A 26,069-nucleotide genomic window follows, 5' to 3' on the forward strand; every position below is an offset into this window, starting at 1 on the left:
TATCCCTGGAGCCCCACACAGAGAAAACTAATAATACAAAAGCCATGAACATCCGGGATAAAGCGATTAAAGTGCTCAGGGATTCAGCTTATCTCTTTATTTATTTGTTTTATTATTATCATTTTAAAAATTTATTAGAAAGAGAGAGTGTGTGAATGAGAATCTTCTGACTACTGATTCAGTCCACAAATGGTTGCAGTGGCCAGGGCTGAGCCTAGCCAAAGCCAGGAACCAGAGGTTTCAACTTGATCTCTAACTTGTATAGAAGGGTTCCAAACGCTTGCAGCTTTTTTTAGGCCATTAGCCAGGAGCTAGATTGGAAATGGAGCTGCTGGGACAAAATCCAGCACATCTAAGTGATGCCAACATTACCGTTTGCTGCTTTATTCACGTGTCCATTATACTGCCCCCTTAACTCTTGATTTCTGATTCCTAGTTTATCTTGAAAGTGATCAAAGAATTTCTTACTAGCACATGATCTCTTAAACATTATTGCTTTATGAAGCTGCCACGGTGGCATAGTATAGTAATTCTCTGCATGCATCCTAATGGGTGATGACTGCAGTCCTGGATACTCGTTTTCTTATAGCCTATGAAAGCAATGGAAGAGGCCCAAGGCCTTGGGTCCCTGTCCTTGAGACCCTCAGAAGAAGCTCCTGGCTCCTGGTATCAGACCATCCCAGATCCAGCCTTTGTAGCCATTTCAGGATTAAAGCAGTGATGGAAGATCTCTCTCTCTCTCTGTCTCTTTCTCTCTCTCTCTCTCTCCTTCACTCTCTGTAACTGTATCGCCTTTCCAGTTTCCCCCAGACCCCCACCCAGTGTATAGTTACCACATTCTCTTTGTCCAATCATCAGTTAATGAACATTTGGTTGATTCTGTATTTTGGCTATTGAGTGTGTCAAGCTTATTTTGGAGTAAATTATTGTGGATAAATTGAAATGCTATTTAACTCTTCATGTTTATTTTCTTCAATTTGTTTTTAAAGAACTAATCCCTATTTTGATTTGTACAATATTAGGCATTTTTGGTGTATTTAAACTTTGAAGAAATATATCCTTTCTTTATATGTATTTTTAAACTTTCAATAATCATTTTAATAGAAATCTAAACAGACACACTAGCTCTATCATATTTTATAGTGAACTATCATAATTATGGAAAAAATCCTACCACATTTTATGAAATATTTTTAAATATTTTTTATTTGTCTTTAACTTTTTGATTTGCATTGTTGCATATTATTGCATATATATAGCATGATATTATTGAGTTTATTCATGATTTTTGGTTTACTTACAAGAGTTGTTTATACATCATAACAAGTCCATATATAAGGTTTTCCAAAAACATTGTCCTTCTCCTCTCCTTTGTATTTTCACTTTTTGACAGTACTTTTGCAGCACAGTATATTCAATTTATGTATAATTTTATGTATGAGCTCTGTAATTGTAATTGTATGATTTCTGTAATTATAATTATGCTATTGGTCTTTTATCTCAGAAATGATTGCCAAAAGTAAAAAAGAATAATTATTAAGCACTTCAGTCTAAAAATTTTTGTTGTTTTAGGACTAGGGTGTCTTTTGAGCTAATGTTTGTAGGGCGTTTAGAAGGATACCTAATGTCTGTTAATTTCACACCACTTTGATCATGTTACATTATAGAATATTATCTTGCTGTGGATCATTCTTGAAGCTGTTTTTACTGGTCTGAGGAGAGAAGCCATCTTAGGAAAATTTAGGTGTTAAGAAACACTGGGATTGGGCCTGACATGATAGCATAGTGGTTAAAGTCCTTGCCTTACACACGCCAGGGTCCCATATGGTTGCTGGTTCTAATTCCGGTGGTTCTGCTTCCCATCTAGCTCTCAGGTTGTGGCCTGGGAAAGCAAACTAGGATGGCCCAAAGTCTTGGGACCCTGCACCTGCGTGGGAGACCTGGAAGAGATCCTGGCTCCTGGCTTCGGATTGGCTCAGCTCCGGCCGTTGTGGTCACTTGGGTAGTGAACCATTGGACGGTCACTTAGGGAGTGAACCATCAGACGGAAGATCTTCCCCTTTGTCTCTCCTCCTCTCTGTATACCCACTTATTCAATAAAAATTAATAAATATTAAAAAAAAAAGAAAGAAACACTGGGATGCCAGGTTTTATGGGTTAGGATTAATGGGTTAAACCTGTTCCTATGATACTGGCATCCCATATTGGCACCTGTTCCAGGCCCAGGTGCTCCACTTCTGATGACATTTCCTGCTAATGTGCCTGAGAGACAACAGAAGATTTCTGAAGCAATTAGGCCTTCCTGTCCATGTAGGAAATCTGGAAGAAGGTATGGCTCCTGCCTTTGGCCTGGCAAAACCCCAGCCACTGGAGTTGTTTGGGCACCAGCTGATGGAATACCTTTCACTCTCTCTGCTTCTCTTTTCTCTCTTTCTCTCTCTCTGTCTTCCTTTTTCTCTATGTATCCCTGACATTTAAATAAACAGTAATAGCAAATAAGACACAATTATTGTCTCTAATTCAAATAAAAATCCTGATGGTAACACTAAAATATAATAAAGTAGATTCAAAAATAATAAATACTACGTCTTAAAGAAAAGAAACCTCGGACACCTGTCTATGAACTAAACCTCCCCTCTAGCCAAAATCCACAAAGGAGTTTGCAACTCATTCCCTGACCACAAGAAAAAAATAACTTTACAAAGAGTTTGAAATTGCTTGAAAGTGGGACCTCCCTAAGCTGAAGTGTGCTCTGGCTGAACTCTGATTGTAGAGTTTCAGGATTCCATGTAAAAGACCTAGCTCATCCGGGTTTGAACACCTCACAGAAGTGTAAGAGAAAGAAGTGGATGTGCTCTTGGCAATTCTTTTTTTTTCCCCTTATTTTTTAAGGCAACAATGGGTATCCATATGGTTAGTATAAAATACTGTATTCTGATACTTAGCATGTGAACCTTATTGGTGAGATATTGTGTGCTGTTACAAATTCAAACCAAAATGAAAATTTCATGATAAAACATGAGCTGGTACTTGTCACTAGGCCAGTCAAATATAATTGATATGTTCTTTCCGATTCATTAAACCATCTTTGCAGGTTTTAACAAATTATTTTTGTGTAACTCATAAGCAGTCATTGAAGCATATGACTAAGGGCAGGCAGGCCTTGTGGCATCTGTGGTAGTGTACTGCCAGTGTTTCTGTATCTGAATGGGTGCTTGGTTTTTGAATGTTCTCATTCTCTCTCTCTCTCCCTCCCTCTCTCTTTCAAATAAATTAATAAATATAAAAAATAAGCAAGTAATGAAAGATTACATGATAAACAGTCCCAGTCAGAATGAGCCCAAGTAAAATTACAGTGACATTAGGAATGTCTTTACTTTGAGAAGCTGTAGTATCAAAGGATTTTTTTTAGTGCTTTTCCGGCTATAGAGAAGGCATTATTTTGATAACTTACTTTCTTTCCTGTATATCCCTAATTAATAATATATCATCATCATCATTGTTGTACTGTATTTATTTTTAATTTCTCTTGGCACTTATCTATCCTTTCATCCAACATATCTATACTGAATGCTGTATATGTAAATTGAATGACAGTATGTTGAAAGAACAGTCATTAGTGTAAACCCAAGTTGCACCCTGTCCCACCTGTTCCCTCTACACTGTGCTCCAGTGTTAGAACTGTCTACTTGCACATCTGCTTTTGTCTTTTCTAAAATGAAAGGCAGGTAAAGTGTCACATAGATGAGGTGTCTAACTCACTTGTATATCTTTATGGCATCAATATATTCTTTTTTTATTTATTTGTTATTAACATTGTATTATGTGATACAGTTTTATAAGCACTGGGGATTCCCCCCACCCCTCCCCCACCCCTCCTCCCATAGTGGATTGCTCCACCTTGCTGCATAACCGCGGTTCAAGTTCAGTTGAAATTCCTTCATTGCAAGCATATACCCATTATAAAGTCCAGCATCTTATTGTCCAGATAAGTTCAGTGGCCTCTTGGGGAGACCTTCTCTGGTCTGAAGGCAGAGCTAACAGAGTAAAGTTCCGGTCAGTTAAAATCCCCAACAAAACATCAGCATCAATACACAACGTTATGGAATTAATTGACATAGTATTGAGTGAACAACATGTTAAAAAAAAATGCAAGTTCAATTCTTCAAAACATCTGGGTTGAGATAGTATCAATGACAGGTTCAAAAAGTAACAAACAACCAAGCATAAATTACAGGTTAAATCAAGGCAAACATGTGATATCTGACATAGTACTGAGTAGACAATATGTTAAAATTACATGTAAGTTCTTGACTACCTCCTGCAACTATTTCAATGACACCTCATCAATTGAGGTGTGCAACAAGTTTGGGGGGTGTTGCAGAGAAATCTCTCATACCTTGCTGATGGGTACTTGTTCTTTGTGTTCCATCTAATAGGACATGTGTGAGTCCTTGATGTCCTATCTTTCTTTATTGTGCTTTGCTTATCTCATCCTATTAGTGTGTGTATATGAGTGTGTGTGTGTGTGTGTGTGTGTGTGTGTGTGTGTGTGTGTGTGTGTGTGTGTGTGAAGGGTTGCAGGGGGTTTAGGAGGAACCTTGTTAGTCATTATAGAGGGTGGAGGCCCAGAGCTGGAACTAGGTAAGGACTGGAGAAGGTTCCTCTCCCATTGTCCCGCAGGAAGTTTATTGATCTTCTGGTTCTGATGACCGATCGTGGTTCCTGGCTGTTGTTCTGATGTCGTTAGTTCCTATGTGGAAGGACTCGGGCTTCTTCCATCTCGTGTAGTTTATCCAAAGAGGGGGGATGTCTGTCCTCTGGGTTCACGGCATCCGGAGGCATTCCAGATCCCCGTGTTCTCTTTGGCAGTTGTGATGACGTTCTTGTGTCCGTTCTGATTTACCTTGGTGGGAGTCCGGGAGTCCTTGTGGGTGGGGGATAAGCCTCCTCCCGTCCCGCTGTTCCGCTCTGGGGTTCTCCCCTATTCTGTGCATATGACCACCTGTTAATAGACTGTTTGGGTCGTTCCTAATTCCCCCTGTGTGTCGTTGTAGCTTTTGCTATTGTCTAATGCTGATCTGGATCTATCAACTTTAAGATACCTATCCAGTTCCTGTAGGTTACACTACGTGGATTCCTAGCTTTTTCAAAGGAGATGAGAGATTTCTCTGTGTTCCCACCCAGTTACTGTGTATCGTAAGGAATTGGCATTATATTGGGAATTATAATCATTCAGAACATATGGGGTGAAACCATAATAGCAGCAAATTCGTCTGAGGAAGATTTACAGACATTGGAAATCTTTAGGGTTGCTTGGTGTCCCCAAAACACTGCAGTTTCAGCATGAAGCTGTCTTGAGCAGCATACAGAGAACCAATTTCTCAGGGCTCCCTGGCCGGGCGGCCAGCAGACGAAGCCTGGCGCCAACTGGCGCACTGGCCGCCCGAAGCAGTCCTCCGAGTGAGCGTGAGGGCTGCTTGTTGCTTCCTGGGAGAAGAAGTAGGCTGGGCCTGGGGACCCCGGCCACAGCCATGCGGCTGGAGGTAACGTCCCCTGGCCAGCATCTATATATTCATACATGTTTACTTCCCAGGACTATGAAGACAAAATTAACATTCTGAAACACTGTTGAAAGGTCTGGTGCACAATAAATGAATAACATGAGATAGCTATTGCTGTAACTGCATCATTCTTCTTATCAGTCTTATGTATCTGCATTCTTATGCAAGTCCCCGGTGTCTCTGATATGGGTGATTCTTTTTTGTGATACTCATCTCAATATTTTCTCAATTATTAAGAAACTAACAGTTCAACACCTTATTCTTTTGCAGCTGGGAGTTACTAGCATTTTGAGTTCATGACTGAACCTATTGTGTCTGAGAAGCTGGAGCTCACTGGAGGCTCCTATAGCACTATGACAAGTGCTGTGGGATGTCACACTTGCCCCATTGCTTCACTTGAATGATTTGTCAGCTTTTGTATCCTTAAGGGCACTGCTCCCCATCTCCTTTACATGGAAATGCCAACTTTGAGACCAAAACTGTTTTGGTTTGAATTCCAGTTGTTTATATATCTTTCAGCATTAGGGTTCATTTTTAAATACTAGCTGCGAATAGTAGATAAGTACGGAAAGTGCTGTTGTTTGGGTGTGACATTTAGTAAACGCCCAACAATGCTAGCTGATACTATTTTTATAGGTATTTACAGAAGACAATTGAATGTATTTTGATGCCAGTATCAACAAGTCCCTGTTCACAAATTGAGCAACCTAATTCAGATCCCAGAATATCACTTCCTCATTTATTTCCTACAACAGAATAAAAAATTTGATTAATTATGCCTCCACATTTTTAAACATTGTGCTGTTGAGATGCAAATGAAAGTTACCATAACCAAAGCATATGTATATTCCTAACCTTCACTGTTAAAAATTCATTGCTTTATTTACAGAATGACATGAATTACATAGCATCCAGTGGGCTTCTATTTAAAGATGGCAAAAAGCGAATTGACTACATCCTGGTGTACAGAAAGACAAATATACAATATGACAAAAGAAACACATTTGAAAAGAACCTCCGAGCAGAGGGTTTGATGCTGGAGAAGGAGGTAAGTGCCCAAGTTCATGCTCATAGTTACGATGATGTAATTTGCTGAAATAAATAAAATCACTTGCATTTTAGAGTAAGAAGTATATCACACATGGCATTGTAAAACATCTATTGTTTTTCTCCAAATTTAAAATAAATGCATACATACATTTCCATTTAAATATGCACGCAGTTTTACTCTGTGTATTTTAAATAGTTTTCAAAGGATATGACAAGTTTTTCAATTTTAAAAATTGAAGGAAGCATAATTATGTACCTTTGTAAAATCAAAATTTCTAAAAGAAGAAAATGTTAAAGTTAGTCATTTGCTAAGCAATTTTTGTATTAAGACATTCTTCTCAACACATCATCTTTTTTAAGAAAGATGCTTTTATGAATTTTTTCTCTAGCAAAATTCTAAAAGTACTAAAATCAAAGACACTAGAAAGAATATAAAATTAGAAATGGGGAAAAAGTGTACCCATCACAATTCTATTATCCAAAAATAACCAATCGTTATTTTAGCAAAATGTTTTAGGGTTTCCTGCGGCGCATATTGGCAAACTGCAGAAAGGAAAGGTCCTGATACAAAATATTGAAAGTATAGAAATAAAAGTCAAGAGTCTATATTTACCATTTCCAATCACATCCTTCTCTTCTTTTATTACTATGACCACTCTGACTTTTATTCTGCTGGTTGCTGCTCAATGAATTTTCTGTATCTTCCCCAGGATGTATTTTAACACAGACTTTCATTATGTTCATGAAACACTGGCACTATTCTGCAAGTCGGTTCTGGCATTTGGCAATGTTACCAATAGCTTAGGTTGTTATATTTAGAAACAGCTCCATGATTTACTACATATACAGTATTAATACTGGGAATTAAGTTAGTCATTTCTCTGTGGAAAAAATCAAGGTCTAAATTCATTATTTGAGAGACTCCTAAATTCTACTCCTGGGACTTAGTTAGGCTTCCAAATAGCTAGAGCGCTAAGTTAAAAATAAAGTCTGATGTTTTATAAGATTAAATACCTAAATAGTTTGTTGACAATATTATTCAGACTGCTCAAGGGCACTTGGCTATAACCTAACAATTCTGTCTTCCCTCCTTGTATGCCAGCATTATTGTCCTGAGGTCCGTGAATTGAGATGTTTGAAGTCTAACTTGGCATGGTCCTAGAAAAGAAAATAATTTACATTTAATAATTTTTTTCAGTAATAAAAAATATAAATATGCGATGCCTGTCTCTTTACAGGAAGCCATTTTTTGAGATCCTATCTGGTGTTCTTAATCTGCACAAGTAAAGTTCTGGCTTTGGGTTTCTGTTGACTTCCTTAGTTGTCTCTTATATAATGATTCTCTGGAGAGTTTAGTCCAAGACACCCCTATCACTGGTAGATGACTGAATCAAAAGGTGTTTATTCAGATTCTTAAATGTATTGCCCCACAGTTCTGCAGAGCACAGGGTGTGTGTGCCAGCCATCCCTGCAAACTCTAGTATATGTGCAGAATGTAAGTTACCAGTCATGGGGCTTTCTCTTTTCTGCCATGTGTCTCTTTTCCTGTTGAGATTAATGACTTTTCCTGATAGCTAAAAGTGTTAAGCATACTGACATTTCTCAGGGATGTCTTATTAATTTTGAAGCTGATTTTGAGAATTTCCTATTTCCCTCGCCCCCCTCAAAAGGTCCTAGAAGTTCCATGAAGTTTAAATGTGCGTTTTCATCCACTGACTCATTCTCTACATGGCCACAACAACTAGGATTGGATCAGGCAGAAGCCAGTAGCCTAAAACTCAATCTGTTTCTCAAAAGTGGTTGACATGAACTCAAATATTTTAACCAAATTTGTACCTTACTGGGATGTGCAGTAGCAGGAAGCTAGATTAAAAGCAGAGAGGGGACTCCAACCCAACTGGCATGATGACTACTGAACCAAACACTTCCCCTTGAGTAGTTTATAACAGAAACAATGATCTAGTCTGAAGAGGGAAGAGTAAAGGAAAGGGAAAATCTAAAATTAAAACTGGTAAACTTGGAACTGAGTTTTGAAAAGCAATTTGTAGCTGAAGCCAATAAATAAAGGATGTATGAAATGTAACTAAAGCAGATGAATAAAAGGATGTGAATTTCAATGTTAGTTGCACTTTAGAATGCCATGATTATCTTTTAAACTATCAGTACTAAATTCCATCAAAACATGGAAAAGTAAGTATTAGCATTATGGTGAATGTAGGGAGGGAGAGAGATAACACTGTTTTTTTTAATATCAGAAAAAAAGCACTATTTGACCTTTGAAAGAATTTCTAGAGTTATATAATTCTGTTTTAAAGATTAAGACTTTTGATCACTACATCAAGGGAAATAAGAAGTTATTGAATAGCTGCAGGCCAAGTGGCATTACAGCTATATTTGTTTTCCAAAGCATAAAAGTGAATACTCATGAGTATGAATTTGGAGAGTGAGGCAGAATGCAAGAGATCATCAGAGGCATAGGGATATGACGAGGTGACTACATTATCATAAGTGATAACATAAATGTGACCTCAATGAAAAGGACCTCATCAGAGGCAGATAAATGGGTAGTCTACTGAGTAAAGAGTAGTCAGTATAAACCACTTTATTAAGGGAAACTTTAAAAATATTATTTATTTGAATGCAAAGTTAGAAAGAGAGGTAGGAAGAGATACAAGCTGAGAGAATCTTCTATTCCTTGGTTCACTTTCCAAATGGCTACTGCAGCCAGTGCTAGTCAGGCTAAAGTCAGGAGCCAGAAGCTTCATCTGGGTCTTCCATGTAAAGATATATGGCCTTTAAGTATTTGAGCCATCTTCCACTGCTTTTAGTACGAAGATGGATCAGATGTGGAACAGTTGCAACTGGAAAGGGAACCCATATGGGATGACAGTGCTAGAAGCAGTGGTTTAGCTTGCTCTATCACAACAGCAACCCTTACAGGAGAGCTTATATAAAGATGGAGAGAGCAGGCAGTGATGAGCTACAGTTAGAAGGAGAGGCAGAAGAGAAGGAGCAACAAGAAAGCAAAGTCATCAACACAGAGTACTGCTGATAATCCAGCTAAGACATGACAGTAGCTCATTCAGCTGGAAGTTATAAAGATTTCTGGTGAAAACTTCCAATTAGATGGACTTGCTTGCTAGACCAGCAGGACATAAAGAAGGAATGGCAATGGAGAAATAGATGCGACAACAGATGTCATCAACTTGCTTATCTGCAAAAGAGAGAACAGTTTGGAACATACAGAAAAAAAGCTTGGAAAAGTGGCCTTTTTTTTTTTCTACTTTTTCTTACATACAATTTTGAATGTTTTCAATTCTAAGGATAACACTGTTGTTCTTAAAATAGTTTCGTTTACTAGGACTGAATGTGTTACACAGGTTAGTATATGAAATCAACCTGTTAGGACAAATGTAGTTTTAAAAATATTTTTCTGAAATAAGTCTTCTAATATTCCACCATTAAAATGGTCTTGAAACTTCAAATGCAGATGTCTCACAATTATTTATGTTGTGTTCCTATTGCTGCTCAACGAGTTATCATAAATTTAACAACATTAAAAAAAGAAATATTTATTTGCTCAAAGTTGTGTAGGTTGTAAGTTGGAAGATGGCATAGCTGTGTGCTTTTGCTGAGTTTTTCTTAATTGTTAAATGAAGATGTCATCCCAAGTATATTTGTAGCTGGAGCCCGCTGAAACTTATGTGGTAGTTCAAGATTCAATCATTAGCTGTTGTAGGTTGAGACATCTGTTTCTTTGCTGCATTGCAACTCAGAAACAACCCTCATTCCTCATAACACATGGTTCCTTCTGTGTTCAATACAAGCAGAAAACAACTTCTTATCTCTCTGCTGTCTTGAATCTCTTTGGCCAGGAAAAGTCTAATCCCTTGTAAAGATTCTTCAGCCATTTATTAGAATCTCTTTTCTTAACTTGAAATCTATCAGAAAACAACAGAATCAAGAGGTAACTAAACATTCACATAGTTTAAAGATTACACTGGACCAATACAACCAAAGATAGACATCTTGGAGAATTTTTATAATTCTGCATACTGCCCTGTCAAATAAAAATCAGAACCAGATAACTGTATATTCTCTGCCTAAGCCAGTAGATTTTGAAAGAAACTTATAAATGATAAAATGCGACCTAAGCATGTGTATGATTGGTTCTCATATGAATTAATTTCTATGAGATATACAATTGCCTATATCTATCTGAAATATCAAATCTTGTGGTATTCCAAGCATTAGTTGCTTTCTATTCTCTCTACTACTGATGGCTGTGGCATTTTGTTGCACTATAATTTTTATTAACATTAAACTGAAGACAGATACTGATTGTTTAGAGAAGAAAATAGGGTTTGTTTGCTGAAAAGTGAAGGCTAGGGGGAATATGTCCTAATTTCTGAAACACAGCGCTCACTGGAGCTAAGCCCTGAGTCTTGCAAGAATAAAATTCAAGAGTTTTCAAACTGCACATGCATGTTGATGTTTTTAAATGCTAACATCATTAGGAGAAAAAGACGTGTCTCTGAAGTCATGTGAATCAATACATTTTATTTGAAACTGCCATAATAGGTACATTATAACCTAACTCAGCTCTCAATTTGTATCTGCATTTTGTCTTTCTCTTAGACATCAAACTGTGTGCTTCCAAATATATTTTATTTCTGCTTTGCACCAAAGCTTGTGAGCTGACTTCATAAAAACCCACTTTTTAATTTCCCCTTCTCTCCAGAGTTCATCGCCTACCTCCTCAGAATGTTGGGCGGAATAATTAAATAGTAATGTGAAGTGTGAAGGTTGTGGGTGGCTTGTTCCCTCTGAGAAGCCTGCTTTAATCAGAGTTGAACAGGATAGTACCAGATTGGCATATTTGAATTTTAATTTGCAAGTTCATTCTCCCAACAGCATCTTCTCTGTGCCAGCCCCACCCAATGATAACAGTTGAAATTATTATTTTAAGTAAAATTATACTAAAATAGAAGTTAATTTGAGGAAACTTGAAAGATCTATAGGACAAACATGGTGACATGTTCCAGCTGTGTGTTCACTTAGCTAAACATTTACTCATTGATGACAGGCATTGTAATGCAGAGTTATCTCTCTAAAAGCCCCGTTGCATTTAAGTGTATTAAGTTATTTGGAATGTTATAACTTGAAAGTAGTGAATTAATAGTCACTTCTGGGCAAGCTCTTCATACTGTTCAAGTAAGTCTTCATAAAGTGTTTTCTTCCAGAATAGCTTTGCTTGTTGGTATCCTGTCTTCCTCAACTCTGAAAATAAGTTAATTAGTTCAACAAATGCTTAGTTCTTACTGTGTGTCCGGTACAAAACTTGGGATGAGATCTATTTCTCTGGCTTGAGACACACAAATGAATAAAATAAAATAAATTCCTTGTGCTACATAATAGAAGTTAAAAATACTCCAAGAAAATAGAAGAAGCAGATCAATATGGGGGCAAATGAGACAAATAGCAGCAATTGGCCAAATGACGTAAGTGTAGTAAATGAGAGAGAGAGTACTTGCAGAAGAGGTTGTTGAGACACTGAAGTTACAAAAGTTAGCAAAACAGGTTGTCATTCACAATGAAATGGAATTCTAAGTGACAACATGACTTGAATTAAATAAATCCTGTCTCCCAAGAACAGTATCTAGTCAAAAACAAGAGCAAAGTTTTAAAGATACTGCAGAATTTGCAGAAATATCATTTTAAAAAACAACTTCTATTTAGTTTTATTATTGGGTGAAAATACTTCATTCCTCAAATTAATGTTGAATCAGGTCCCTAGTCTTTAATATTTGTCAAAGTGTTATGCTTATGTAATTTGAACATTAGTGTTAGGCACCTTCCATAATCAAGGAACAGTCTCATGATAAATGAAATAGTTATTTAGAGGAGCAAAAGAGAGAACAAACTCTTGCAATGCTCTGACAATGCTTTTTATTTTAGACAGAATGTAGTTGAGAGATGTGCAGTCAATTGAGAGCAAACATTTTATGGAAAGTGTGCTAAATGGAGCCACTTCAAATGCCCTGTAATTAATTGATAAGGGTTGCAACTCTATGAGGCAAAGGTCATTGTCTTTATTACTCAGGTGGTGAAAGTGCATGTGAGAGAACAATGTAACTTTCCCAAGGTCTTAGAGATAACAAATGGTAAGCATGAAATTTGTACTTGGGGCTGTATGATTCCAACTAGCATGAACAATCTAGCATACTCTATCATTACTTGGAAGTAGGCAGTAAGGATTGAAACGATCTAAATTAACCTTGGTAAGAGAATGAGAAGCTTATGTAACACAAACAGTTGACACATAAGAAATTCTATATGGATAAAACAGAGGAACTTAAAACATGAAGTGTATGCCTTGCTTAGCTTGGATGAAGAAGTAATTTAAAAGGATGAAAGTATTATATTGTCATGTTATAAAATGTTATTGCCCCTTTTATTCCTATATGGAAACCGTTCCACCACATATACCAAAAAGAGCCTGAATGTACTGACATTATGATCTTCTCCTTTCCCTTGGTTGGAAAAGCTCCAGGAGAATAATAAATGCAATTGTAAATGAATAATTGTTTGAATAAGAAAACTGTCACTTTAAAATAATATATTTACCTTTCTGAAACATGCAGCATTTTCAGTGCTAGTCTGAATAAAAAGCCCTATATCTGTTTAGGATATAAATATCTATTTAGGATATAGTTTGTCTAGTAGAATAGGCAGCTTTGATTACCATAATTGTTTTCTTCTGATTTGAAATAGCCATATTCCAAGTAAGAATAGACTTTCAGAAATTGTACTGACAAGAAAGTACATTTTGTTATTTTTTCGAAGGTGATTTGGCAAACAATTAGCACCTCAATATGTTCAGAAGGAAAAACAATGCATAATCAAAAAATGTGACTATTCCATGTACTTTCTTACTTGCACAGATACTTTCAACAAGAACGTGTGTATGAAGGTTTCCTCTGGTGACAAACACTAAATTTATTTGGTCATGGAATGTCCCTCCCCTTCTTTTTTGTTAATACTCTTCAGAACAAACTTCGCTGAGCGGATGCCCAACGGAAACACTGGTCAGCCATTTCTGGCTATGGCTCTTGTTCCATTTGTGTGGCTCTGTAGAAAAACTTATAAACGCTGTCCCTACAAATTTTAAGCATTGTTCTAGCAAATCCTTAAACCAGTCATGTTTACAATATGTAATTCTAGGAATATGACACTTTGGCAATTTCATTTTAAACATATTTGTATTTGAATTAATTTGATAGATTCGTTTCATACTTTTTGGATTTTAAGATTAATGCAGCTCTTGAAAAATTCAATCTAACTCAAATATAAAAACAATTAAGTTTAAATGAAGTTACATTGTGTTTAACCTAGCAGGTATGTATAAATGGAAACAAACTTTTTTTTCTTTATATACCTCTGTAAACAGTTATATATGCTACTAATAATATGTGAACATGAGTGACGTCATTGCCAAGAAAGCCAGTTATTAGCTACTTATTTTAGCATGCTAAATCAAATCTCAGAATCTTAATGCAGATGAACCAAAACTATATCTAATTCTCTGAAAAATGGCATTGTGAGGATACTCAAATAATAAACTTCAGTTGTCAAATTCCTAATAATTAGATTGGAAAAAAAAATTCCTTTGGTTATTCTAGAGCATGCGTCACTCAGCTTAAAAACCTCTTGTCTTGATAATTCCAATGGGAGGTTTTACATCTTGATGCACGTATGTATTACTAAATGGTTAAGTCCGGCAAGATAGTGCTGAAGGTTATTGGACTTCTATGATTTATCCTCCATCTTTTTTCAAATTATAACAGCAAGCAGATTGAGAAGTTTAGAGTTACTCATAAAATGTTCTATGAAAAACAAACAAATGGGGCCCGGCACGACAGCGTAGTGGTTAAAGTCTTTGCCTTGCACACGCCGGGATCCCATATGGTTGCAGGTTCTAATCCCAGCAGCCCTGCTTCCCATCCAGCTCCCTGCTTGTGGCCTGGCAAAGCAGTTGAGGACGGCCCAAAGCCTTGGAACACTGCACCCGTGTGGGAGACCCGGAAGAGAGGCGCCTGGCTTCTAGCTTTGGATCAGCGCAATTTCAGCTTTACAGCCGCTTGGGGAGTGAATCATCGGATGGAAGATCTTCCTCTCTGTCTCTCCTCCTCTCTGTATACCCACTTTTCCAATAAAAATAAAATAAGTCTTAAAAAAAGAAGAAGAAAAAGAAAAATAAACAAAAGGCTAGTGAGACTGGTGGTATTTTTGTTTTGTTTTTTGTTTTTGTTTGAATCAAAGGGTCAAGATCAAAACACCAAACGATCAAAAATAAGTTCAGATCCTTAGATCATGATATGGAACTCTGAAGTTTGCTAGCGGTTAATGTAAAAAAATGCAGTAATTCACATAGGTGATTTTCATTTATAAAATGACATTTTCAGTATTATTGCTTTTTATTCATTAAAATATCTTTATTCATATTACATACTTTTAGATTATTGGTAATGATTTCATGAGTAACCAAAGAAACAAAGTTCCTTCCTCCTCAGTCAAAGCTATTAGGACATCAGCAGCATTGGTTCTAGTAATGGTGCCTGTCTTGCTTTCCTTTGCAGCCAGCAATTGCAAGCCCTGATATCATGTTCATTAAAATTCACATTCCATGGGATACACTGTGCAAGTATGCAGAGAGGCTCAACATCAGGATGCCCTTCAGGTACTTTCAAATCATGTTTCATTCTATTTCAATTTTTGTGATGATAAGTCTGTCTTTTTAATATTCCCCATTGTTTCTTTCATGCTATTGAATTTGAAAAACTGTATCCCTAGTTTTCACAACTGTGGTAGTTTTGACATTCCCAGATTTTATGATGAGCCTCTGTGATCATGAAGGTATCATATGAGATCCTCATCTTCTTGTTCCTCAAACTTTGAATGATGCAACCATGAACATTCCCCATAAAAAAAATTGATAATGTACTGGCAAACTTTGAGAAATCATGAGGGAAACATAACAATTAAAAACCTGAATTAATTTGCAAACATTTTTTGCCATGTTTTAAAGCTCTGTATTGAGATATATTTAGGAGAAAGCAACTGATACCCCAAACATCTAGGTAGATAAACATACAAGTAATAAAAAAATAAATGTTTTTCCACATTAGAAGTGCCCTATACAAATATAGTGTAAGATTCCAGACAGCACATAAAGATGTGAACATTTTGATGAAGTTTGGTCTCTGAGAAGCCAGTAAGAAATTGTGAGATGCTGTCTGCATCGTGATTAAATAGCCTGAGGCCCAGAGAAAATCATTTTCAGTCCAGTAATTATATTTAACTCATCTTAGGAGTACACTAGGGAAAAAATTGTGCTAACATTCTTGACATCTGAAATTTTTTGTTTGACATCGTATAAGTTTCTAAAACATATTTTGAAATTCATCATTGCCATTGACTATTGATAATAATATGTCATAATCTGTTGATATCAGGAACCACTTCCTTTTTCTCCTGAATAGCACATATACATGTTTTACAAAATCATGGAGAATATAAGCAATGAGATAACCTCAATTAATTAAAGAGTTGTATATGTTGCTGGATACCAGCTGCGGCTGACTTCAGAACTTGCAAAAGATGTGTGGATTAGGAAGAAGACAAGAGACATGGACCACTATAGCATGATGCTCATAATGGACAACTCAGAAAAGTTGCCTTCTTTATTTATACAGAAATCATCAAAAGCTTTTGCACAATATCCAATTGTTTTATTTTTACTTCATTATTAAAGAATGATTACAAAAGCAATCCTACTAAATACTATTATTATTTTACTTCAGAGGAAATATTTTCAGCAATCTATTACTCATTCAAATCTGCAATCATCTGGCTGAAGCCAGGAACTTCATGTTTGGTAGCAGTGACAGGTGGTTTATTTATATACAAAATCAAATTTCACTAAACCTAAACTAATGTTACTTAAAATGGCAAGTATAGAAGATAAAAGGAAAGCATATGAATGAAATTTATAAAGCAATATATCATAGATTCTTTACTAAATCTTAATATAAATCATGCATTAATTACTATCACCTTCACCTAATACTAATTCAATTGTTTTTTATTCATTTGTTAAAGGGCAGTGAAAAGGACAGGGCAAATCAGCCTTTCTTTTCAAAAAAAAAAAAAGAAACTTCCTTTTCTTTTCAAAAAAACTTATTATCTTTATAAACTATTTTCTTTCCCTAAATATAAGTGCCGATATAAGGTAGAAGTTTCAAACTATTTTCCAGTGTGGGCTCACAAATTTTGTCTCTCTTTAAAAGATGGCCCATATACTTTCTGCTTTATGTGGTCATTTCATGTACTATAGCAGTTTAAGGCTATGTGGTAAATAAACTGTAACTCTATGATTGCCATCTGTTTCCAAGATATTACCAAGCCATTTCTTAAGGAAAACTTTACTTATATTAAGGCAAGCTTCAGGACAAAGATAGGCACATAACAGTATGTCTGGGAACAATGTAGGCTCAACTGTGCTACTGTATGCTTTTAGCTGTGTGTCATTGCCTTAAGTTGCTAAAGACCCTTTTATCATAACATGATTGATAAGTTTGAGGTGTTATACCCGTTACAGGAATCATTTCACTTTTGCAGAAAAACAACACCACCTTCAGGAGAATTCTATGAACTGTCAGAGAGGTGATCGAGTGTTGTGTCAATACAATGGGGAGAGGCAGCAATGAAGTGATCAGAGTCATTCTGCCAGGCCCTGCCATGCAGCCAGAGACTTCTCGTAGCCCTGCTAGTCACACCTAGTCACACCCTTACTCCACCTGTCCCAACTGCATGGCTTCCCACAATATGTGATAATTATCAAATGTTGCATAGATGTAATAAATCAGTATAGGAGTCAAAATCCACAAAACATTCTGAAAGTTAATTTTAAAATCTGTGAGCATTATCACTTTTCATAGCCCCCATTTTCTATCCTGTGAATGTGACTTTAAATTGTATAAATTGTAGAAAATGTTTGCAGAAATTTAGTTTATACTGTAGAAAATAGAAATAGTTTCTATGTTCAACATTAGAAGATTTTAAAGAGCCACATCATTTGCAATGAGATATGATTAGTTTGTCGAAAGAAACAGTATAAAATTGTTTAAGGGTCATCAAGCAGAAAATAATCCAAAATAATGAATATATATGGAATAAAATCATTTTTAAGATGTAAAGCTGTATGACAATAAAATCGGAAAGAAACAGAGCAATACACTAAAAAATAGTTAACTTCTGGGTTAAATTGTGGGCTACTGTTCATTTGTATCATTGTACAATTATCTGTTTTCTGGGCCTGGCATTATAGCAGAGAATGTTAAGTGAAGCTAGCATGCCATCAAAAAATCGGTTTGAATTCTAGCTCCTCTATGCCTATCCAGCTTCCTGTTAATGTGTTTGAAAGAGTAGTGGAAAATGTTTTTTTATATATAAGTTCCAATTTAACTTCTTGATGTGAACACAAGATTTCAAAAGCAGCGTCACATTCAAGAAAATAAACCGCTTTCTGATACTAGGACAACATAAAAAGTTTTTTTAATCTAATCGTAACTGATTAAAGTTGCTTTGATCCTGTTGCAATTTCTGTGACTCCAGTAAAGTTTTTAAGTCATGTTTGTATTTACATAAACATTTAATTGATGGCAGCCTCAGCACAATGACCTAGTGCTAAATCCTGGCCTTCCATGTGCCAGGATCCCGACTACTCCACTTCCCATTCAGCTCCCTGCTTTTGCCCTGGGAAAGCAATAGAGGATGGCCCAAAGCTTTGGGGCACTGCATCCACACGGGAGATGCAGAAGAAGTGCCTTGTGCCTGGCTCAGCTCCAACCATTGCAGTCACTTGAGGAGTGAAGAAGCAAATGGAAGATCTTTCTCTGTTTATCTTATTCTCTTTATAGACCTGCCTTTCCAGTAAAATAAACAAATTTGAAAGAAAGAAAGAGAGAGAGAGAAAGAGAGGGAGAGAGAGAAGGAACGAACAAATGAACAAACAAACTTGAAACGACATTAAAAAAAAAAAAGTTCATTGATGGGGAGGGAAGAATCCAATAGTGGGGAACACAGGTTTGTTCTGCCGATTTGCACAAAAGATGCAGTTCAGGTGGAATGGAAATAATGATAAAATATTTTATCTGAAAGAGACCACTCTGTGAGCTTCATGCCAACAGAATTTTGTCAAAGTCCGAAAGATTGATTTATTTTTCTGTGTGAGAGGGGATTGGTATCACTTGATTAAACCATTGCATAAGTACCTGCTATCAAACTGTATCCATATTTCATTCAGTTGAAGAGAAACTTGTGAAGTGTAATGTTGTGCTAAGGCAATTACATAACAGCAAATTATCATGGATCATGTGACTTAAGCAGCCAAACTTTGTGTTTCGGTTTTGGAAATTGGGAGGTTAAAACATTGCAGGGTTGTTTTGTTTTGTGTTCTTTTCCCACAAGGTACAAAACACAGCAAATGCTTGCTTTTTCTCTAATAAGAGCACTAAACGGTTCATGAGGACTCCAATCTCCAATCTCATGAGGACTTCCTTGAAACCTGCTTCCTGATAGCATTAGATATTCAGGCTTCAACAAGCATTGAATCCGTTGTAATCAGTTAAATGTTTTCTTTACTGGAAATATTTAAATTTCATAATTTCAATGACAGTTTTTCGTTTTTAACTCAAATTATATTTCTCCTTCCATTGCCTATTTATCCTTCATAATGTAAAGTCAGTTTCTTCTATGTGAAATGCTGTAGCACAGTGAGTGAACTGCCTCCTGGGGTCTCCAGGCTGTAGTTTCATACTTTTCCCATAGCTGTTTCCTTTATCTCAGCTACACTTTATAATTTTTTGTAAAATACTGATAGAGTGATCCCCCTTTCTCGTTGAATCCCCTCATTCTTATGAATTCAATATAAATTACAATACACTCTTGGTGGAAAATAATCGCTACTCTTCTGATTTGAATTTTCAAAAGGAAAAAAAAATAAAACTCTCATCAATTTAATTTCTTTATATCTTCTTATTGAATGTGCATCAGTAACAAAGCCCTTGCCAGATTGTGAATGAGCTGAATTCAAACTGAGTTTGGCTCTCCAGGTTGTATGCATCATAGCCGTCTGTCTCAGGAGAGATTTTAAAGAGGATACTCTCTTCAGTCTGATTTTTTAATAAGTTGTGTTCATTTCTAATGTCCTGGTAAGACTGCATCTAAAGAAAGAGTTCTGACACATTGAAGGGTTAGGAGTGATGTAGGAAAGTGTAGAATGTATGCACTTATTGTCGTTCCTGAATCTGTTTTTGCTTTATCATATACTTCATAACTGCTATGCTATTGAAATATTTAGAAAATATCATTGATATCCACAATATATAACAATATATATTCAAAAATAAACAGTATTTTTCAAAGTGTGTAACCAAATGCCCTCCATTATTACTGAATTCATAAATATATTGACTCAGGAACTTTAATCAAAATGATTTCCTATCTTTAGAATGCATTAAAATTTCTAGCGAAGCAGTGCAAACAAATTTTTCATTAAGTCAAAAATGTGGAAGTGCTGGTATCACAAACATGGAGTAGGTTTGAGTATATAGATTTTAACAAGCATCACAAATGATTCTAATACAGAGGTTTCACCATTTTAAATCTCATACCTTTTTTGTAAATTATAAGGGAGAGGGTAGTTATGTAACATACCCTCTCCTTTTTTTCCATTGGTGCTGATGTTCTGAGAAAACTGTTTGAAAAATGCTACAACACAGTTTTTTGAAACATTTTTAAATTAATTAAAATGGCATTAACTATCACCTTCCTAACGAACTTTTGTATCTATAAGGTACAACAGAAATTTGAAATTACAATCAGTGTGTAGTAACAGACTGCCATCTTAACATACTTTAAACAGTAAAAGTGTTTTGTGATAGGCACTCCAGTTTCCAGTAATCATTTACCAGATTCAATAACATATGCACTTTATAGAATTTATAATACAGCCCTGAATGGGTTTCACAGCTCAGGATTCAATCAACCACTTATCAGAAATATTTAAAACAAATATGCAACTATACCCTGAATATAATCAGGACTTTTCTTGTCATTATTCCCTAGGAAATCCAGCATTAAAATGCTCACATAACCTTTATATTATATTAGTATTATAGATAATCTAGAGGTAATTCAAAGTATTCATGAGAATGTGCATGTTAGATTTCAATACCTCTTCAGTCTATACTGCAGAATTGAGCACTCGGTTTCTTATATTCAAGTAGATCCTAGAGGTAGTCCCCCAAAACAGAAGGCACAATTATATCCAAGACTAATAAACAGATGAACTAGGAAAACATCAATATATATGCCTTCCTAGAACACACATTTCAATTATGTTTACAAATTTTACCTTGATCTATTGCAAGCAATTATCTAGCTTTTGAGTGTATTATAATTTAGTTACAAAATAGAGCTCTACGTAGATTTATTAGTTACAACCTTTCTTGTAAAAGTTTTCTGATTACTCATTGCATGACCACAACTTGAGCATTTTATCTAAATCTGGGGGATGATGACAGTGAACGTTATAGGGTGAAGAGTTCAGGTAGTGAAGGATTTGGTCCTTCAGGATCACTTTTGCAGAATAATTAAGGAAAACTGGAGGTTGTTGATGATTTCATGGATAATAGGTACAGTGTATATTTTTAGAGAAATATAATTAAAGACAACCCCTACCCACTTCTGCAGTCCTTCCACAATGCTGGAAGATGAAAATATTACTATGTAAGAATTAAAGCAAAATAAATGTAGCAAAGCTTGCAAAGAGGTTGCAAAGGCAGGAAGAAATTTGATGCTATTATATAGCCAATCAAATACAACTCTTTGTTTACATGTAGTCAAGATCAATAATAATTGTTCTGTAAGAGGGTTGAAAACATCACACATCCAGCCTAGCTTATCTTTTGTTTTAATGTTTATTTATTTTTATTGGAAAGTCAGATATACAGAGAGGAGGAGAGACAGAGGAAGATCTTTTGTCCCATGATTCACTCCCCAAGTGGCCGGTGCTGAGCCAATCTGAAGCCAGAAGCCAGGAAACCAGGAGCTCTTCTGTGTCTCCCACGCAAGTGCAGGGTCCCAAGGCTTTGGGTCGTCCTCGACTGCTTTCCCAAACCACAAGAGGGGAGTTGGATGTGAACTGGAGCAGCTAGAACATGAACTGATGTCCATATGGGATTTTGGCAGTTACAAAGCAAGGATTTAGCCATTGAACCCCTCAAAATACTCTAATATGGGTATCTTTAAAAAGATGGATGAACAACTTCCTGTAACACAAGAAAGCATTTCAGGTTTTTAGGCACTGTATGGCAGAAGATGGACTTTCTAAACTATGTAAATTATGTATATTTATGGTGTTCTATTAATTTTTAAGGTATCAGTTTTGTTGATAACTTATATTCTGAAACTAAAACCGTGCAAATTCTATGTTCTTTATATTATCCTGGCTTATTTCAAGAGTATTCTATTTCTTAGACATATGGAACTTGGGAATAGAAATGCTCAAATGAATGAATGCTTTCATTCATTTATTTCATGGCATTTTCCTGCGATTTTCTTCAGCTGATTTCTATTATTTTTTGTTTTCTTGTTATAGGAAAAAATGCTATTACACTGATGAGAGGAGCAAGTCAAAGGGAAGGTATGTGATTTATGTGTAATTTGTTTATACTAATTAGTTGCTTGGGGAAAAAGATTCAGTTATCTATGTCAATAGTTGTAGATTTCATGAAGAAACATTCCTTTGATTTGTTCAAGAGATTTTCAGAATCATCTATATCAGATTGAATAATGTTTAAATCAGAATATTCATTACTATTTGATATTGTCATTCCAGAAACCATTTATATCATGTGTGGAAGGAGGGTTTTGATTGAAATTGAGTATCTCTAAAGATTTTAATTATATTTTTGAAATGGATTGATGAGTAAAGATATGACCCACTAGAGTAATAGGACAATACTCTCAGCAAAGGCTTGCTCTCTTGTTCACCAGAATCTCTAACTTGATAGAAGTGGTACAGGTTAACTTTGAGAGGATGAAGTGGTTTATCACTGAATAGCAATTTTGAATTGAAGCCACACTCTAATTCTACCAGGAAGGACTAAGATACTAGGATGAGTTGCCTCTCTCATCCTTATACTGGAAACTTATCTTCAAGCTTAGCTTCATGAATGTTTACTCAAAACACCAGCTCTTTATGTATGGTAATAGAAATAGTCAAAACAGAATCTATCAAACCACCACCCTGAGATGTCAGAAACTCTCCTGCCTGAAACACTTAGCATTTTTTTTTTAATTTTTAATGAAAAGTAAGGTTTACATAGGTAAAGAGAGAGAGAGAGAGAGAGAGAGAGAGAGAGAGGAGAGAGATCTTCTTTCTGCTGTTTTACTCCCCAAGTGTTCATGTGTCCACAATGACCGGAGCTAAGTGATCCGAATCCAGGAGCCAGGAGCTTTGTCAGTGTCGCCCACTCAGGTGCAGTGTCCCAAGCCTTTGGGCCGTCCACAAGAAATCCTGGCACTTGCAAGGTGAGGACTTTAGCCACTAGGCTACTGTGCCAGGACCCAAGAACTTTTTAACTGAAGGAAATGAGCTTTCACATATTGGATGCTCAGACCAAATGCTTTGTGGTCTTGGCTGTTTTTGTTTAATTTTGTTTTGTTTTTTGCTCATTGCAATAGAATCAGTTAACAAAGACAGAACCATGTAAATGTAACAAGAATGTCTCTGTTAAATGTAACAAAGTATTATAAGTCAGATGGACACAAATGTTAGATTAGAAAGTATATATTGTGAATAAAGAAGATTTTAGAAAAAAGATTCAATGAATCTAATTCCCTTACTAAAGTAAATGGTTGAATATAATTTTGAACTTGGAAATCATAATTGTTTAACATGAAAATCAAGGAGTTGTGGGCCTAGTGTGGTAGCCTAGCAGTTAAAGTCCTAGCCTTGACTGCACGGTGATCCCATGTAGATACCAGTTTTAATTTTGTCAGCCCTGCTTCTTAATTGACTCCCTGCCTGTACCCTGGGAAAACAGTGAAGGGCATCCCAAAGACTTAGGACCCTACACCTGCAAGGGAGACCTGGAAGAAGCTCCTGGCTCCTGGCTCCTGGCACGTGGTTTAGGATTGTTTCAGCTCATGTAGTTGAGGCCGCTTGGGTATTGAGTCATTGGACAGAAGATCTTCCTCTTTGTCTCTCATCCTTCTGTATATCTGACTTTCCAATATAAATAAATATTAACAAATATATAAGGAGTTGCATTATTGGAAAAATAGGAAAGTAAACTGAAGTAAAATAACTTGAAATTTAAATGAGTATTAAAGTCATTAGTACTGAAAATGACCTTTTTAAGAGATATCATTCAACCAAGCGGGATTTACTGTAAGTACATGTGAATGACCGCTCATCATTTACTAATTATGTAGCAAATTCCCAATGCCACTTCTGCATAACAAAATCAAAGCAATTTAATACATAAGATCAGCTCTGTGTGTTTTTCATGCTTAGCTCTGCATTGGCTTGCTTTCTGCTAGCTGATTGGTAAAGTCTCCTGCGTTTGGTTCACATACCACTACAGAATTAGTGAGACTTTTCAGGACACATGGTTTGCAGGCTACCTAATAAATAGATATATTTATTTCAGAAAGTAGCAGTATAATGAAATCTTATATATATTAAAAATATAACAAAGCCTATATATGGACATAAAATTGTCATTATCACTTTGGAATGAACCAGTATTTAGAATGCATGATGAATATGTAGATACTAAATTCCAATGAAATAACATTTCATTGTGTTTCAAATGTGTTTTTTAACACACTAATCAATTACAAAACCAAACTAGAAAAATGAACGTTTGTCCTTTGTTGTAATGTGTTATCTTTTATGTTTATTGTTTTATGTTCAAACTCATTAAGTGGAAATACAGCTATCAATTATTCAAAATGATTATTAAAACATTCTCATTCTGGCTTTAACCCGCCCCTGTGAAAAATTGTAAAATTTACTTATTATAGATTGTTCTCCTAATCTCTTTATTTGCTTTATTTGCTTATGCACGTGGAAAGGGATAGGAAATAAATAAGGATAGAGTTAGTGGAATTGTGCAACGTTATACTGGGGAAAAAAATCTGCTACATGGCTTGTCTGAGTTCAAGATGTTCAATTAAGGAAATGGCAGATTCCAATGAGTTAGTTTTACCTTTGAGAAAGACGCATTAAATGTCTTGTCTGCAGCTGTGTGTGTATGTGTGTGGTTATTTCTGATATAATATTTCAAACTAAAGCTATAAGTATTTTGAAAAGCAAGAAATTAAGTGTTCCTAATGGTTTAAGCTGTGCCTTTCCTTTCTTGGAGTGGAAAAGATCTGCATGATTAATTTGGATCCATAAACATTTGGAGGACAAATCGCGAGCAGGAAATTGTGCAGCTCTTCAAGATCATCATCTCTCCAGGCAGATTAAGAGAAAATGGCAATCACTTTGATTGCTACAATTTACCTTTTCCCACATTCAGTTATTAAAAATGTTCAAAAGGATCCTGCAAAGGTGACAAAAAGAAGGTAGCAATAATATGGATCAGGCAGAACAAATTACTTGCTGCCCATCTCTATGTACTTCCTACCCCAGTTTCACAGATAGGCCAACGTTTTTGACATTTTAATACCAATTTATGTTTCATTTTCATAGAATAATCTTAACTTTTCCCTAATTTTAACAAAGGAATTACACATTCTCTTAGAAGTCATCTTCACATTACACCATGGTAGCTGGCGCTTATAAGCTTCTTCACACAATAAAAGGTAGAAGGAGTATAAATTATTTTATTGCATTGGTAATATGATAATGGGTAGTTGTTTTAGAAATAGTAGAGATAATACCTCTTATTTGTATTATCACACACTTCTATTAGTGTTGTTCATGTGCTGCAATCTGTATTATAACTATTTCCTTAATTCCCATTTTTTTTTAGTTAAGGCATGAAAAAAATTAAATAAGGCTGAAAGAAATTATCAAACGGCATCCTTTTCTCTGAATACTCAAGCACAGTTCCGAACGTGTCTCACTATCAGACAGTATGTACGCTTAGGCAAGAAGTATGTGTTTAAATCCTATATTGATAATGCCATTTATTTTCTAATAGTGTTGATGAAAATGAGTAAAACGGGTTCTTGTTTCAAGTAAGAAAAAACTCATGCTGTGAGACAGAGGAGTGGTAAACAAGGTTGTAACTTTTACTGGGTTAGAGCATCCACAATAGTGGATGGGCTCCACTCCAAAGACTCTGAGAGTGCCCAGGCACTCAGAGTTGG

General features: G+C 35.8%; 1 protein-coding gene across 2 annotated transcripts in view; it reads left to right on the forward strand.

Moving 5' to 3' along the window:
* The window catches only part of ANO3 (anoctamin 3), a 314,467-nt gene that overhangs the window by 185,455 nt on the left and 102,943 nt on the right, over positions 1-26,069 (forward strand). For both annotated transcript variants that reach the window (XM_040980289.1, XM_040980290.1), the window contains 3 exons: positions 6,454-6,612; positions 15,254-15,354; positions 22,339-22,383. In XM_040980289.1, coding sequence (XP_040836223.1) covers positions 6,454-6,612; positions 15,254-15,354; positions 22,339-22,383 — 305 coding nt within the window. The remainder of the gene's footprint in view (positions 1-6,453; positions 6,613-15,253; positions 15,355-22,338; positions 22,384-26,069) is intronic.

Source organism: Ochotona curzoniae, unplaced genomic scaffold, assembly GCF_017591425.1.
Source record: "Ochotona curzoniae isolate NIBS_2020 unplaced genomic scaffold, NIBS_Ocur_1.0 contig_3432, whole genome shotgun sequence".
NCBI classification, from domain to species: Eukaryota; Metazoa; Chordata; class Mammalia; order Lagomorpha; family Ochotonidae; genus Ochotona; species Ochotona curzoniae.